The sequence below is a fragment of the Drosophila serrata genome, unplaced genomic scaffold (assembly GCF_035046125.1).
Source record: "Drosophila serrata isolate PLE 108 unplaced genomic scaffold, ASM3504612v1 contig_36, whole genome shotgun sequence".
Taxonomy (NCBI): Eukaryota; Metazoa; Arthropoda; class Insecta; order Diptera; family Drosophilidae; genus Drosophila; species Drosophila serrata.
Genome location: NW_028256934.1, coordinates 385005 through 399524, shown reverse-complemented (window position 1 = coordinate 399524; position 14520 = coordinate 385005). Strand labels below are relative to the sequence as shown.

General features: G+C 42.2%; 5 protein-coding genes across 7 annotated transcripts; 3 read left to right on the top strand and 2 right to left on the bottom strand.

Moving 5' to 3' along the window:
* The first annotated feature begins 68 nt into the window (after positions 1 to 68).
* Positions 69 to 1992, top strand: LOC110187088 (uncharacterized). The gene has a single exon (XM_020956488.2). The coding sequence runs from the start codon at positions 462 to 464 to the stop codon at positions 1482 to 1484; it is 1023 nt and encodes a 340-aa protein (XP_020812147.2). The 5' UTR covers positions 69 to 461; the 3' UTR covers positions 1485 to 1992.
* LOC110187090 (uncharacterized) lies at positions 1476 to 2556 on the bottom strand. The gene is made up of 2 exons (XM_020956495.2): positions 2186 to 2556; positions 1476 to 1825 (listed from the first exon to the last, which is right to left on the bottom strand). The coding sequence occupies exons 1-2, from the start codon at positions 2414 to 2416 to the stop codon at positions 1514 to 1516; spliced, it is 543 nt and encodes a 180-aa protein (XP_020812154.1). The 5' UTR covers positions 2417 to 2556; the 3' UTR covers positions 1476 to 1513.
* On the top strand, positions 2523 to 4315 carry MagR (Iron-sulfur cluster assembly 1 homolog MagR). Of its 2 annotated transcripts, none has more exons than XM_020956498.2 (5): positions 2523 to 2933; positions 3076 to 3129; positions 3627 to 3702; positions 3776 to 3850; positions 3912 to 4315. In XM_020956498.2, exons 1-5 carry the CDS (start codon positions 2850 to 2852, stop codon positions 4013 to 4015), a joined length of 393 nt encoding a protein of 130 aa, XP_020812157.1. In that variant the 5' UTR covers positions 2523 to 2849; the 3' UTR covers positions 4016 to 4315. The 2 variants fall into 2 exon arrangements, with proteins under 2 accessions (XP_020812157.1, XP_020812156.1); XM_020956497.2 differs by having other exon boundaries at positions 3773 to 3850.
* Arp6 (Actin-related protein 6) lies at positions 4309 to 5724 on the bottom strand. Its single transcript, XM_020956487.2, has one exon. The coding sequence runs from the start codon at positions 5586 to 5588 to the stop codon at positions 4392 to 4394; it is 1197 nt and encodes a 398-aa protein (XP_020812146.1). The 5' UTR covers positions 5589 to 5724; the 3' UTR covers positions 4309 to 4391.
* On the top strand, positions 5725 to 14519 carry LOC110187086 (luc7-like protein 3). Of its 2 annotated transcripts, none has more exons than XM_020956486.2 (5): positions 5725 to 6128; positions 6196 to 7211; positions 7563 to 7636; positions 7702 to 8234; positions 13583 to 14519. In XM_020956486.2, exons 1-4 carry the CDS (start codon positions 6027 to 6029, stop codon positions 7893 to 7895), a joined length of 1386 nt encoding a protein of 461 aa, XP_020812145.2. In that variant the 5' UTR covers positions 5725 to 6026; the 3' UTR covers positions 7896 to 8234; positions 13583 to 14519. The 2 variants fall into 2 exon arrangements, with proteins under 2 accessions (XP_020812145.2, XP_086690987.1); XM_086834861.1 differs by having other exon boundaries at positions 7702 to 8831.
* The last annotated feature ends 1 nt before the right edge of the window (position 14520 follows it).

Here is a 14520-nt window from a genome sequence, read left to right as displayed (position 1 = left end):
TTTTATTATGTCATTGGAGTTGAATATAATTTAGTAGATGATTTTTGGTGTACAATTAATGATTTTCTTTCATTTTAAACGTGGAATTTTTATTTATTAGTCAATTTAAGTTTTGTGGTACAATTTTAAAAGTATATTCAAGTTATCAACAACTGTTCCGGAGCCAGTCCTTTCCGAATTTCTAAATCTAATATTTAAAGGGATTATAATTCAATATAAAATAATAAGGCAATTTCCCCCCAAAGAATCCTGTTTATTTTAAATAATTTCCAAATACTTAATCACTAAGTTTAGAAATTTTAATATAGTTCAAATATGAATATGAGGATTTTTGAATAATTTCCCAAAAGGATCTTCCCTATTTTTAGTCAATTTCCCTAAATGTGTACAGTATTTTAACCCGTACAGGCGACGGTCACTCTGAAACGATAAGATAACGCGGCGGCGGCGGTGCGGACGTAATGGATTTATATATACGCAAGGATTTGATCCTGACCAGCAGCACCGAGCTGGAGGACGTGGTTCCGCATTGCCGCAAGCTGCTCATCTGGCTGAGCGCATGTGAGGAGGAAATGGTGTCGCAGCACCGGCGCGTGCGTCTCAGCCAGTCGCTGGTCGAGTCCATGGTGAAGGCCACCCTGTACCTGTTCGAGTGTCACGATCGCTTTGGGAAGGAGCTGGCTGAACGCTGCGATTCACATGGTTTCTTTGGCGAGACGCCACGAGACTACATCCGGGAGTTGTGCGCCGGCATAGTGAAGACACGGCACGGCGAAGAGCATGCGCCGCTGCTGCATGTGATGCACAAAGCCCTGGCGGAGATTCAGCCGGCTTGGAATGTGATTCGGCACCTAGACTGGACACAGATGCGGCATTCGGAGGCGCTGACCGGTGACGATCTGATCAGTGTCGATCTGCAGCAGATGCGCCGCCTGGTGAAGCGAATTTGCCGGTTGACTAGCCTCCAGGACATGGAGATAGCGCTGCAGCGCTCCCTCCAACTGATGGGCTTTCACGTGTGGCTGCACCTCTTTCGGGAGCCCCGAGAGAGCGCCATACACCTCGACTGTCGCCTGCTGCGCCACATGATCTGTGATACGTTGACGGAGGGCACCTCCCCCGCCTGTGCCAGCTTCCTGCACAACATCTTCATATTTGTCGCACTGCCCGCCAACGAGATGAGATTTTGGGCCTGCCTGGAGCATAGCCACTTGGCCGCCAGCCTGATAGCCTACCTGATCGGCTATTGGATCCGACAGCTGCCCTACTTGGATCTGGAGGAGATGCAGCTAACTCCCGAGGCGCCTGCCCTTCAGACTGCCCAACTGCCAGTCAACGAGGCCACCTATGTCACCCATTTGATGCTGGCTCCCTGCTCCCCCTGCCGCCTGCAGTTTCGCCAACAGCTGAAGCCGCTCCTGCCCACCACTGCCGGTAGTCAGCTCCTGCAGCTGCTCAATAAAGTGGCCTACGTGTATAGTTAAAGCGGCAGCCCGGCGGGCAAGATCTCTGTTTAATCAGTTTTAGGCAGGAATTCGCAGTTACCGTCGACCAGGCGAATCACCTTCTCGCCCTTCTCCGCCAGAATCTCCTCGATGTTGCGCTTGCCCTCGAGGTCCGTGAACCAGTTGAGGTTATCGGCGATGAGGTGGTGATTGGAGCAGCCCTCGCAGGTGACAATGACGACGCCACGGTTGTAGGCCACCTTCGAAATGGTCTTCATGTTCCGCGTCTGACACACCTTGCACGTGTAGATCAGCTGCATCTTGGTCTGCAGCTCGGCCAGGGGAATGCTGTTGGTGGCCACCGTCTTGTCCGCATCATGCTGCGGGAGAAGAATCAAAGTTTTTATGTTAATGATAGTGAAATTTCAATTTAAAATAATAGAAAAGATAAACCATACTTAAAAGAATTAAATGCTGCCTTATAATTCATATTTTTGAAGAATATTTATTAATGTGACAATAAATGTTAAATGTAGTAATTTTTTAATATTGTGTAGATTTTAAATTGTGATTTTATTGATCTAAAAAATCTTGGTTCATTAACTGGCAATGATAAAAATGAAAAAAAAAAAAAAAATCAAAATTCGATAAAAAAAATTGTAATGTAGTAATTTTTTTATAATTTCTTTTTTTAGATTTATGGATTAGATTAATTATAAAATTAATTTTACTAAACTTACAACCGAATTACTTGTATGAAAAGTCCTGCAGATGCACGTGTAGTTGTTATTGTTGTTGCTTCTTCCAAAAACAGCTGATTTTGTTGTGTTGGCTGCTGCAGCCAGTAGTTGCGTTTCGAACCGAACTTCCCGGCGCTCAAACGCTGCGCTTTTTACTTTCCTTGCCGTGGCACACAGGGAACGTCTTCCCAGACCTGTGCTGATTTTGTACATTTGTTTCAAGACACTCATTTTTCGTGAATACTATAATTATTATGATTCTGATTAAATTCGATCGAACCGTGTGAAATAAAAATGTTATTAGTGATGGCACTTTGACTCGTTACCAACAAACATCAATGCGAATCGTGACTTTCAAATGAAAATCGTATATGATGAATGAAAAATATATATGCAATGACAGTCACTGTGCCTTTTGTAAATTAATAGCAAAAACAAGTACAAATTATACAAAAATATCGTTCTTAATGATATCCGTTTTGTTTTCCAATTAGATTTCTCCAAATTTTTAGTCACGCTCTTCACGCTCCTATCGATAGCAGTAGTATCGACGCAATTCACGTGACGTCTATCGACAGTCAGTGTCACCACTACCAGCAACTAGAACTTATAATTTCGAATCGCAAAATCGGGAAAACAAATTATATAAAGCATTGGGAGCGAGATGGCGACACGTGTGGTGGCAACGGCGACCGTGCGCGCGGTCAAGGGACGCAAACTGATCCCGACGCGGGCCGCCCTTACCCTGGTAAGTGCTGCAGACTTGCGCTGCATCTGTGATGAAATCGGCGCGGGCGGACGCGGATTGATGAAGTAACAGTCACCCGTCGCCCGTCCTCAGCCCACTTTCACCAGTTGTTTACGTTCTATTGTTGTTGTTCTACTTCCAGACACCCGCGGCAGTGCAGCGGATCAAGACCTTGCTGCAGGACAAGCCAGACATGGTGAGTGAACAAGGCAGGCCACAGGAATGATACTGGGCGGACATAAGGATGTCCTTGCTGCAAATTGTTATTGTCCAGTTTTTAAGGATATTAGACTACAGAAGTTGATAGAAATAAGCTCTATTTCATCCTAGGAGTGTATCTAAAACACCCCTTTTACTCCTCTTTCTTCTTTTCATATCGTATTGTTTATACTACTCAGATTTTTTATGTCTTTAGCCCACTGACCCTCGAAATTCTTTTATATATATTGCATTTTTTAATCCCGCATTCAAGAGTTATAATATCTGTACTTAAGCGTCAAGCTTTAGCTTAGCATATCATAAATTTGGCGAGACTTTTAGGTAGTTGAACCTGAGATACTCTCAGGTTCAAGGTCTTTCTGATTAGGATGATGTGTTTAGAGAGTATTAGGTGGGGTATTATTATTAAATGGGGCATCTCCAGACGAACCATAGTGCTTAACCAATCTCCTTTTGCATGTCTTCTCCTGCCAGGTTGGCCTGAAGGTGGGCGTGCGACAGCGTGGATGCAACGGCCTCTCCTACACGTTGGACTATGCCAGCCAAAAAGGTGAGTTAAAGAGATCTTTTAATTTAGAGGCTTACTTACCTTCCATGTTGTCTACATTCACATCTCCCAGCAGATAAGCTGGACGAGGAGGTGATCCAGGATGGCGTCAAGGTGTTTATCGACAAGAAGGCCCAACTCTCGCTGCTGGGTAAGTGGCTCTAACATTTTAATTAGATGTTTCTTAACTCCTCAACTCGAATCGTTGGCAGGCACCGAGATGGACTTTGTGGAATCAAAGCTGTCCAGCGAGTTCGTGTTCAATAATCCGAACATCAAGGGCACCTGTGGCTGCGGCGAATCGTTCAGCATGTAAGCCGGAGATGGAGATCCAGAGGAGATCCGCCGGCACACACCCGCCTCGCAGACCTAAATTAACCAAGTTAAATGGAGCAACAGTAGGAGCAGCACGCAGCAGACTTAGTATCTCATTTCTGTTGGCCAAAAACACGGCAACCTCTACCCCTTTGTAAATTCTACTTCGCAAACGAATGCTAAATGTTAAGTTGTGTTCTTTAGTTAAATTTTAGTTGTACAATGCTTAGCGCTAGGTAAGTGACCCGTGGCAGTTGTCCTCTTAGCCCTAGTTCAATATATAGACAAGGAATGTTCTAGATGTGATTTCGCTCCCTCTCTGGATACTGTTTTAATGTGTTTACAATTACATACAAGTTTAAGTGCTACTCTTACGACTACCGCTGGTTCAGCCCATGTGCTCCGTACTCCTCGTAGTCCTCGCGCGTGTACACGAACTCGTCAAAGTTGGGGCTGGTGGCTACCTCCTTGCCGCCATACCAGGCATAGCGCACTGGATCCTCGGGGCAGATGAGTGAGACCTCCAGATCGCAGGGCACAAGGGCGCGCAGATCGCGTTTGAGGCGCGGCAGGAATCCGGGAAACTGAGCGCTGCCACCCACGATGAGTATGTTGAGCAGGAGTTCTCGATGCGCCTCCCAGGGGCAGGCCTTGAGGCAATCGGCCACCGCCTCGGGTATCCCCACCTGCTGCACACCAATGTCGGAGGGATTGAAGAGCAGCTCGGGCACGGTGAAGCGTTCATTGCACAGCGGCACCGACTGCTGCTGGTCCTCGTCCTCCCGCGGTTGACCGGGCACCCGGATATAGCCACGCTTCACCGTGGTAAAGTCAGGCAGCACATAATCCAGCGTCACCTCCCGTCGCTTCTCCTCGCTCTGGTGGACCCGCATTGCCTCCTTGAAGTCCTCGGCCACGAAGCAGACGTCCTCCTTGATCTGGTTGACCACGTGGCTCTCGTCCATCACGTTCAGCTGACGGTAGGATATGAGCTCTTTGAGGTGATTGGTCAGCGCCTTGCCACCCATATCGATGCGCCGGATGCCCTCAAGCACACGGCGTCCAAGGACGAAGGGTACTACATGTGTGAAGCTATAGCCGACGTCGATAATGATGCAGTTCAGTGATTGCATCGTGGTGCGCTCCTCGCTGTCAGCCACATAGTTGAAGGCGGCCAGGTCGGCTGCGGTTGTCTTGTATACGCCCCCTACACGGTATTCTTCAAACAGCATCTCCAACATCGCCTCCTGAACGCTCTGGAAGTTCATCTGCGGCTCCGTAATCACGATGCTGCGTCCATCGAGGGTGCAACCGATGCCGTCCTTGCTGAAGATGTAGTCCCACACGGTCTTCTGAGTGTCCCAGTTAAGCAGGTAGCCGCGCTGGAAGGCCAGTATATAGAACAGCGCCGAGGTGTCCCGGCACTCGTCGATCTGGTTGCCCACGAAGGCGCGCCGTCGCTCGCTCTTGGCCTTCATGATGCAGTTGGGCACCACCTGCGGCTCGTCCTGGTTGGCCAGTCCCACCTTGGCTGTGTGCGCCCCGTTGTCCAGCACCACCACTGCGTTGGCCATCGTTAAATGCGTCTTCGACTCGGCGGAGTTCTATAGCATTTTCTTAAAAGTTCAAAAAACACCGAAACCTCGCTTTAGTGATGAACGTAGCCTTCGATAGGCCTGCGTGCAGAGACTTATCGGATACCGATAGGCAGTTGGTGCCGTGAATATCGCTTTTTAGTGTATTTGTCCCATCTCTATCGCGAATTTTATTGATTCAGCAGAAGAATTCTCCGCGTAAATCAAATCTCCCGTGATCAAGTGCTACCCGCTGCGCCGTAGATGTGAACCGGCACCTGGCAGCCGACCCGCAGCACCGGATCCATCGATCCGCCGATCTGCCGGCAGCGCTTACTGCGCAAATAGAAAACAAACCACAACTGCATCCATAAACCGTCCCCCCCTCGCTCAGCGGCTGCAGAAGTACGAAAGAAGGGGGGAGAATAGGCGAGGAAAATGGTGGACGCCGCCAGGCAAATGCTCGATGAGCTAATGGGCCGCAACCGGAATCTGCATCCCTCGGAGGCCGGGGCCAAGGTCAATTGGGAGGACCCCGAGGTAAGTGACTTGATGCCAGTGCTACATGCAATCCTTATCACTCCAATTTCCCGTTTCCGTGGTGCAGTTCTGCCAGTTCTACAACGTCAAGTTCTGCCCGCACGACCTATTTATCAATACCCGCGCCGACCTCGGTCCCTGTACCCGCATCCACGACGAGGAGGCCAAGCACCTGTACGAGGAGGCGAGGCCATCGCAGCGAAAGCGACAGTACGAGGACGAGTTCTTGCGGTTCTGCAATGTGATGCTGCACGACGTTGATCGAAAGATCCAAAAGGGCAAGCAGCGCCTGCAGCTGATGCAGCGCGACCAGCCCGTTGTCCCCGCCCCGCTGAGCAGGCAACAGGAGCAGCTGGCCAACCTGACGGCGCGCATCAATAAGCTGCTGTCGGAGGCCGAGGAGGCGGGCATACGGGGCGATGTCGATCAGGCCCAGGACCTGATGACCCTCTGCGAAGAGCTGAAGGAGGAGAGGGAGCAGCTGGTGCGGCAGTACGAGGCCAGTCACAAGGCCAACAGCAGCATTAGTAACCTCCAGCAGTCGAGCGGGGACGAGCAGCAGCCACAGCCGTTGCCCATGAGTCCCGGCGCAAACTCCAACGACGGTGGTCTCGCCAAGGAGGAACCCTTCAGCCTGACCCAATCAGTTGGCCAGCCTGCTGTTGGCAGTGATAAGGCCACAGAGGCTGTAAACACATCTAATTTGGATTCCGTACCCGGATCTATCAGTGCTGAAGAAGGTAGCGAAGGCCTTGCTACGATAGCTTTTGCTCCAGCTCCTACTACTCCCGGCAGCGAGGATAAAGCAGAGCGGCCGACGGAGATAAAGTCCGTTGGCTGGTCGCACGAGGCATTGCCGGAGAAACAAATGAAAGTGTGCGAGATATGCGGCGCCTTTCTGATTGTGGGCGATGCCCAGCAGCGGATCGAGGACCATCTGACGGGCAAGCAGCATCTGGGATATTCCAAGCTGCGCAATGCCGTAGCCGAGATCAACGAGGCGCGGCAGAAGGAGCGCGAGCAGGAGGATCGTCGTCGGCGAGAGGGCCGCGTCCAGCGCTTCCACAACTACGATAATAGGCGGTAAGTGGCCATTGCTTGATCTTTATTTGGAGATGAGCTTATAAGGAGGCACACTATCTACTACCTTCAGCTGCGTAGTAGCTACCCACCTTTTTTGGTCCCGACATAAATTACTTTTTCCTGTGTTTGCTTCTGTAATTATTCGCAAGCAAACTTGGCAACTTGCCCTTGTGATGTGACTAATGGCTAATACTGCCAATATTCACCTTACTTTGTAGTAATCTTTTGCGGCTGCCAAATGAATGCTTGTTCAAATTGCATCACAAATCAAGGCAAAGGTTAAAACCTGGCCAATTTAGTTTGCTTCAAAGAGCTTATATTTACTATCTAATCCTTGAAAATATTATCCAGGGACTCACGCAACGACTACAGGGAGCGAAGTCGAGACTATGGCCAGAATCGTCAGCCCTCAGATCGGCGACACCGTAAGTTAACTTCCCCACCCACATTGAGTTGCACACGGCCCTCATCAGCTTTCTGCTCTTTCCAGATCACCACAAATCGCATCACAGCTCGCATCATTCGTATTCGCGAAGTGGTGGAGGTGGCTCTGCTGGCGGAAACGGCGGTGGAGGCGGTGGCAACCGGAATAATCGCCACCATAATCACAACCATAGTCACAGCCACTACCGGCATGATAGCCGTGAACGGCATTGTCGCAGCCGGAGTCGCAGCCGCTACTAGAGACCAAAAACCAATAACAAAGTGAAACGAAATAAGGAAGCGAGAATAATACAAAAAGAGTCAAGTTAAAATATTAGCAAACGCTGAGACGGAGGCCAAGAAGCATACGCAGAATGTTTGGAAACGAAACCTTTCTAAAACCACGAACAAGACCAACCAACTGACACTCAATCTTCGATTCGCAATCCGTAAGCAGCAGCTGCCAACGCAGAGGCAGCATCGAGGTACCCCAAAAAAAAAAAAAAAATCATTAACACAATTTCCAAAGTAATATGTATCAAGACAGTAAAAAAAAAAGAAACAGTGTATCAGAGAGCTGGCTAGAACGAGTGCGCAGAGGTGAGTCCAACACTTGATCATCTCCGTAAACGTAACACTCTCCGGCGCCATCGTGTGCCCCTCCACACTCCGTAGACATACTCGTACTCGTACTCGTACCATAACTATATATATTGATCAATCCGACTGACTCCGACCTGCCCCCTATATACATATGTCGTATTTTGGAGGCATTTAGCTACGCAGGAGGGTGATCCTAAAGAAAGCTTCTCTAACAGAGCATTAACTAATTGTTAGTTTGATCTTAAAATTTACCAAAAGACCCAGTGTCTTGATCTAATCAGCTTTGATTTTTGATAAGCCATATATATTAATATATTAACGCTTAAATGAGTGACTTTATTTGACTTTCTGTTAAAAACATTATTTGTACGTTTCAGCAGTCCAGCAATCTGAAACTAGATTCTAGAATTAAATAGTAAATAGTATTTGATATAGATATTAAAATATCTCTGTAAAGTGTTACTCAGCTTCGGGATCAGGGATAGGGAATCCAAAGTAACTTAGCTCCCTTGAGGATTTGGGTTGAGACGAAGCGCTCTTCCGGGCGGCTGTGCGACATCGACAACGACAACGACGGGACAGTGACTGTTCCAGGTATTTACCAAGCCTTACTCCTTATCTCTTTTGCGCTTTACTAACCAAAATCAAAACCAAAAACAAAAACAGTTTCACCACGCATCTCATGCAATCCCCTGCACACTCAAAACCCAAGACACCAAACACACACACATGGCTCCTCCACACGATAAAACAATGAATGTAAATATCTATGTATATACTATATTAGAGACTTAGAGAGACTCGAACTGCATGTGCTTTGGCTTGGCTTGGCGAATGGGTTGCTGGGTCCCTTGCCTTGTGTGTCCGTGCGTGTGTGTGTGTGTTTGGGCATTGGGAGATCCTTATTCCGAATTCCGTAACCCAGAGATACCTGTAGTTGAAGTACGAGTACCTAGCATAAAGTCAGATGAGAGCTGATAAGAGTGATAATGGGAGCAGCTTCCGTTGTATGTATTTCAAAGAATTTAAGAGTTGTCCGATTGGGTGTTATAACCAATTATTAAGATAATGATTTATATAGAGAATATCCCTTAAAATATGTTAAATAGAGAAATAAGTATTTGCGATATCTATAGTTACTCTCTAATCGGAAATTGGTTTAATTACTGAGGAAGGATTATCAAAGTTATAGTATAGTATAGTTACTCTCTAATCTATAATTGGTTTAATTACTTAGGAAGGATTATCAAAGGGACCTTACACTCCCATTGTCACTTGAGCGAGGAGGGTTCCTTCTCGGCTGCCATGTGTCGTGGCTGTTAATTCCCACCTTTTCCTATAATACCTTTGCAGGGTATTATAATTTCAGTCAGAAGCTTAAAAATCAGTGAAGGAATCATTTCCGACCCTATAAGTCATATATATTCTTGATCAGGACAAACAGGCAAATCGATCTAGCCATCTTAGGCATAGAAAAATTTTTTTGAATTTTTGTTCATAATTTTATAAGGTTAGAATTCGCAAAAATGGACCAAAAAAATTTTAATTTTTTCAAATTTTAACCGAGTATGCAGATTTATTAACCTTCAAAAAACTAACATAGAGCCGCTTTCCGAATTAAAATTAATGAATTTTTTGCGTAGGTATGCGTTTTTTAAACTTTGATAATTCTAAAAAAAATGTTATAAAAAATATAGGTACAAATTACTCAAAGAATGGTATTATAATTTTAGTCAGGAGCTTAAAAATCATTGAAGGAATCATTTCCGACCCTATAAGTCATATATATTCTTGATCAGGACAAACAGGCGAATCGATCTAGCCATCTTAGGCAGAGAACAAATTTTTGAAATTTTTTTCCATAATTTTATAAGGTTAGAATTCGCAAAAATTGACTTCAAAAATTTTAATTTTTTCAAATTTAAACCGAGTATGCAGATTTATTAACCTTCAAAAAACTAACATAGAACCGCTTTCCGAATTAAAATTAATGCATTTTTTGCGTAGTTATGCGTTTTTTAAACTTTAATAAGTCTAAAAAAATTGTTATAAAAAATATAGGTACAAATTACTCAAAGAATGGTATTATAATTTTAGTCAGGAGCTTAAAAATCATTGAAGGAATCATTTCCGACCCTATAAGTCATATATATTCTTGATCAGGACAAACAGGCGAATCGATCTAGCCATCTAAGGCAGAGAACAAATTTTTGAAATTTTTTTCCATAATTTTATAAGGTTAGAATTCGCAAAAATTGACTTCAAAAATTTTAATTTTTTCAAATTTAAACCGAGTATGCAGATTTATTAACCTTCAAAAAACTAACATAGAACCGCTTTCCGAATTAAAATTAATGCATTTTTTGCGTAGTTATGCGTTTTTTAAACTTTAATAAGTCTAAAAAAAATTGTTATAAAAAATATAGGTAATAATTACTCAAAGAATTGTTTGATAATTTTAGTCAGAAGCTTAAAAATCAGTGAAGGAATCATTTCCGACCCTATAAGTCATATATATTCTTGATCAGGACAAACAGGCGAATCGATCTAGCCATCTTAGGCACAGAAAAATTTTTTGAATTTTTTTCATAATTTTATAAGGTTAGAATTCGCAAAAATTGACTTCAAAAATTTAAATTTTTTCAAATTTTAACCGAGTATGCAGATTTATAAACCTTCAAAAAACTAACATAGAACCGCTTTCCGAATTAAAATTAATGCATTTTTTGCGTAGTTATGCGTTTTTTAAACTTTAATAAGTCTACAAAAATTGTTATTAAAAATATAGGTACAAATTACTCAAAGAATGGAATTATAACTTTAGTCAGGAGCTTAAAAATCATTGAAGGAATCATTTCCGACCCTATAAGTCATATATATTCTTGATCAGGACAAACAGGCGAATCGATCTAGCCATCTTAGGCAGAGAAAATTTTTTTGAAATTTTTTTCATATTTGTATAAGGTTAGAATTCGCAAAAATTGACCAAAAATTTTTTAATTTTTTCAAATTTTAACCGAGTATGCAGATTTATTAACCTCCAAAAAACTAACATAGAGCCGCTTTCCGAATTAAAATTAATGCATTTTTTGGGTAGTTATGCGTTTTTTAAACTTTAATAAGTCTACAAAAATTGTTATTAAAAATATAGGTACAAATTACTCAAAGAATGGAATTATAACTTTAGTCAGGAGCTTAAAAATCATTGAAGGAATCATTTCCGACCCTATAAGTCATATATATTCTTGATCAGGACAAACAGGCGAATCGATCTAGCCATCTTAGGCAGAGAAAATTTTTTTGAAATTTTTTTCATATTTGTATAAGGTTAGAATTCGCAAAAATTGACCAAAAAATTTTTAATTTTTTCAAATTTTAACCGAGTATGCAGATTTATTAACCTCCAAAAAACTAACATAGAGCCGCTTTCCGAATTAAAATTAATGCATTTTTTGGGTAGTTATGCGTTTTTTAAACTTTAATAAGTCTACAAAAATTGTTATTAAAAATATAGGTACAAATTACTCAAAGAATGGAATTATAACTTTAGTCAGGAGCTTAAAAATCATTGAAGGAATCATTTCCGACCCTATAAGTCATATATATTCTTGATCAGGACAAACAGGCGAATCGATCTAGCCATCTTAGGCAGAGAAAATTTTTTTGAAATTTTTTTCATATTTGTATAAGGTTAGAATTCGCAAAAATTGACCAAAAAATTTTTAATTTTTTCAAATTTTAACCGAGTATGCAGATTTATTAACCTCCAAAAAACTAACATAGAGCCGCTTTCCGAATTAAAATTAATGCATTTTTTGGGTAGTTATGCGTTTTTTAAACTTTAATAAGTCTACAAAAATTGTTATTAAAAATATAGGTACAAATTACTCAAAGAATGGAATTATAACTTTAGTCAGGAGCTTAAAAATCATTGAAGGAATCATTTCCGACCCTATAAGTCATATATATTCTTGATCAGGACAAACAGGCGAATCGATCTAGCCATCTTAGGCAGAGAAAATTTTTTTGAAATTTTTTTCATATTTGTATAAGGTTAGAATTCGCAAAAATTGACCAAAAAATTTTTAATTTTTTCAAATTTTAACCGAGTATGCAGATTTATTAACCTCCAAAAAACTAACATAGAGCCGCTTTCCGAATTAAAATTAATGCATTTTTTGGGTAGTTATGCGTTTTTTAAACTTTAATAAGTCTACAAAAATTGTTATTAAAAATATAGGTACAAATTACTCAAAGAATGGTATTATAATTTTAGTCAGAAGCTTAAAAATCATTGAAGGAATCATTTCCGACCCTATAAATTAATATATTCTTGATCAGGACAAACAGGCGAATCGATCTAGCCAACTTAGTCAGAGAAAATTTTTTTGAAATTTTTTTTCATAATTTTATGAGGTTAGAATTCGCAAAAATTGACCAAAAAAATTTAAATTTTTTCAAATTTTAACCTAGTATGCAGATTTATTAACCTAATAAAATCGAACATAGGACGGCTTTCCGATTGTAATTTAATAAATTTTTGGTTGAGTTATGATGAATTTTCTCTGCAAGGGTATAGCAATTTCAGTTATCCAAAGTTAGCTTCCTTTCTTGTTTTTTTTTATACACACACACACCCACACCCTGTGTCATTGTTGTAGTGTGGTGTTTTGTAAAAATCCGTATCCCCCATCCCACTCTACAGCACTTTACCCTAATTATTATAATTAAGAGACAAGAAACTATTACTACTACTAACACCCAGCGAAAATCTTCAAAGCCAAGAATCCAAGATACCCAACGAAGCCAACGAGGTAATTGCATCGATCGTTAATTCGCATTAAATAATAATTAATAGACATAGGCAAGGGGCAGAGGGAATCAGAGCACATAGCACAGGCAGAGAAAGAGAGAGAGAGAGTGAGGGAGAGAGAGAGAGAGAGAGAGAGAGAGAGAGTGAAAGCGAGAGTTCGAGTACCCAAACCCAAAACAACACCAGTGGTGTGTCCGTCCATATGTATCCCCCAACCATCCTCTTCGCCAAAACAGGTAAATTTCGAACGAACTTAATAGGCCCAAAGCAAAAAAAAAAAAAAAACATACATATATGAATGATATTTGTCCCCCCAACACGTCCACGATCGGCTGTCTGTGATGTTCGTGCCACACCATCACAACACACTCAGAGGATGTACGCATATACCAACCATATATGTATAATTATCTATTATTATATCGTCTCTATATGTGCATCTGTGTACCCAACTTAGTTTAAGCCACAGAGTGTACTAACTATATTGCCTAGCTCACTTCACTCACACGTTTCACTCTGCCACACATTTCAGGACACTTCTGGAGGATGTATATTGATGATGATGTTGATGATGAAAGCCCAAAGGATGAAATATATTTGAGATATTGAAGAAGATATTGAGATTTTAGAAGAAGAGCCAACCCAGGTAACTTCTATGCCACTCCTCTCCCCCACATAAATGTTTCTTCAAGACAGACACAAAAGGTGACACAGTGGCGGCGCAGTCCGAAATCAACTTTCAACTGTCAACGATCAACGATCAACGAACGAACGAATGATGATCACTGGATCAGTGATCACAAAACACGAGAGTGAAAGAGAGAAGGGAATGAGAAGGCAGAAGAATGAACCATGTAGGAGCGTTTTTAGGCATGAATGATACAACCAAAACGAGGTGAATTTCTCAATTACTCTCATCTATACTTATAAATTGATCTATAACTCCACGATCCCACAATCCCACTACCCACCATTTGACCCCCCTATTATACCATTCTGCGATCAATTCACATCCCCTCGTACATACATGTATGAAGAGATGTACTAAGGCCGCTTAAGTTTTGTTCGAGCAAGTGCATCCAACATCCCACATCCCACATCCCATATCCCATATCCCACATACCCATACCCGATCCAATGTTCCTTTTCGGTTATTATTAATTCACCTAGCGCAAATTAATCAATTGAATTGAATCGAGCCTCCCCCATTGGGCCCCAAGCAAGCAAATAATCAGAAAAGTAAGGTATATATATAGTCTAACCCAATCAAGAAATTCGATCGATCGCCTGTAGTCATGTAAAGATGTTTTTAATTATGAATTACGATGATTTAAGAATAAGGTTACTACATTCTATATTTATGTATATGTATATATATATATATGAATATATATATATATAAATATATGTATATTGAGAGAACTCGCAATAATTTTCTAATAAAGATCAAAGCAAATCCCGAAAACGAAG

Coding starts and splice junctions, on each gene's coding strand:
- MagR (XM_020956497.2), top strand. CDS start 2,850: ATGGCGACACGTGTGGTGGCAACGGCGACCGTGCGCGCGGTCAAGGGA. Junction 2,934..3,075: donor CGCGGGCCGCCCTTACCCTG/GTAAGTGCTGCA, acceptor TTCTACTTCCAG/ACACCCGCGGCAGTGCAGCG. Junction 3,130..3,626: donor TGCAGGACAAGCCAGACATG/GTGAGTGAACAA, acceptor TTCTCCTGCCAG/GTTGGCCTGAAGGTGGGCGT.
- LOC110187088 (XM_020956488.2), top strand. CDS start 462: ATGGATTTATATATACGCAAGGATTTGATCCTGACCAGCAGCACCGAG.
- Arp6 (XM_020956487.2), bottom strand. CDS start 5,588: ATGGCCAACGCAGTGGTGGTGCTGGACAACGGGGCGCACACAGCCAAG.
- LOC110187086 (XM_020956486.2), top strand. CDS start 6,027: ATGGTGGACGCCGCCAGGCAAATGCTCGATGAGCTAATGGGCCGCAAC. Junction 6,129..6,195: donor TCAATTGGGAGGACCCCGAG/GTAAGTGACTTG, acceptor TCCGTGGTGCAG/TTCTGCCAGTTCTACAACGT. Junction 7,212..7,562: donor CACAACTACGATAATAGGCG/GTAAGTGGCCAT, acceptor AATATTATCCAG/GGACTCACGCAACGACTACA.
- LOC110187090 (XM_020956495.2), bottom strand. CDS start 2,416: ATGAGTGTCTTGAAACAAATGTACAAAATCAGCACAGGTCTGGGAAGA. Junction 1,826..2,185: donor TTCATACAAGTAATTCGGTT/GTAAGTTTAGTA, acceptor CTTCTCCCGCAG/CATGATGCGGACAAGACGGT.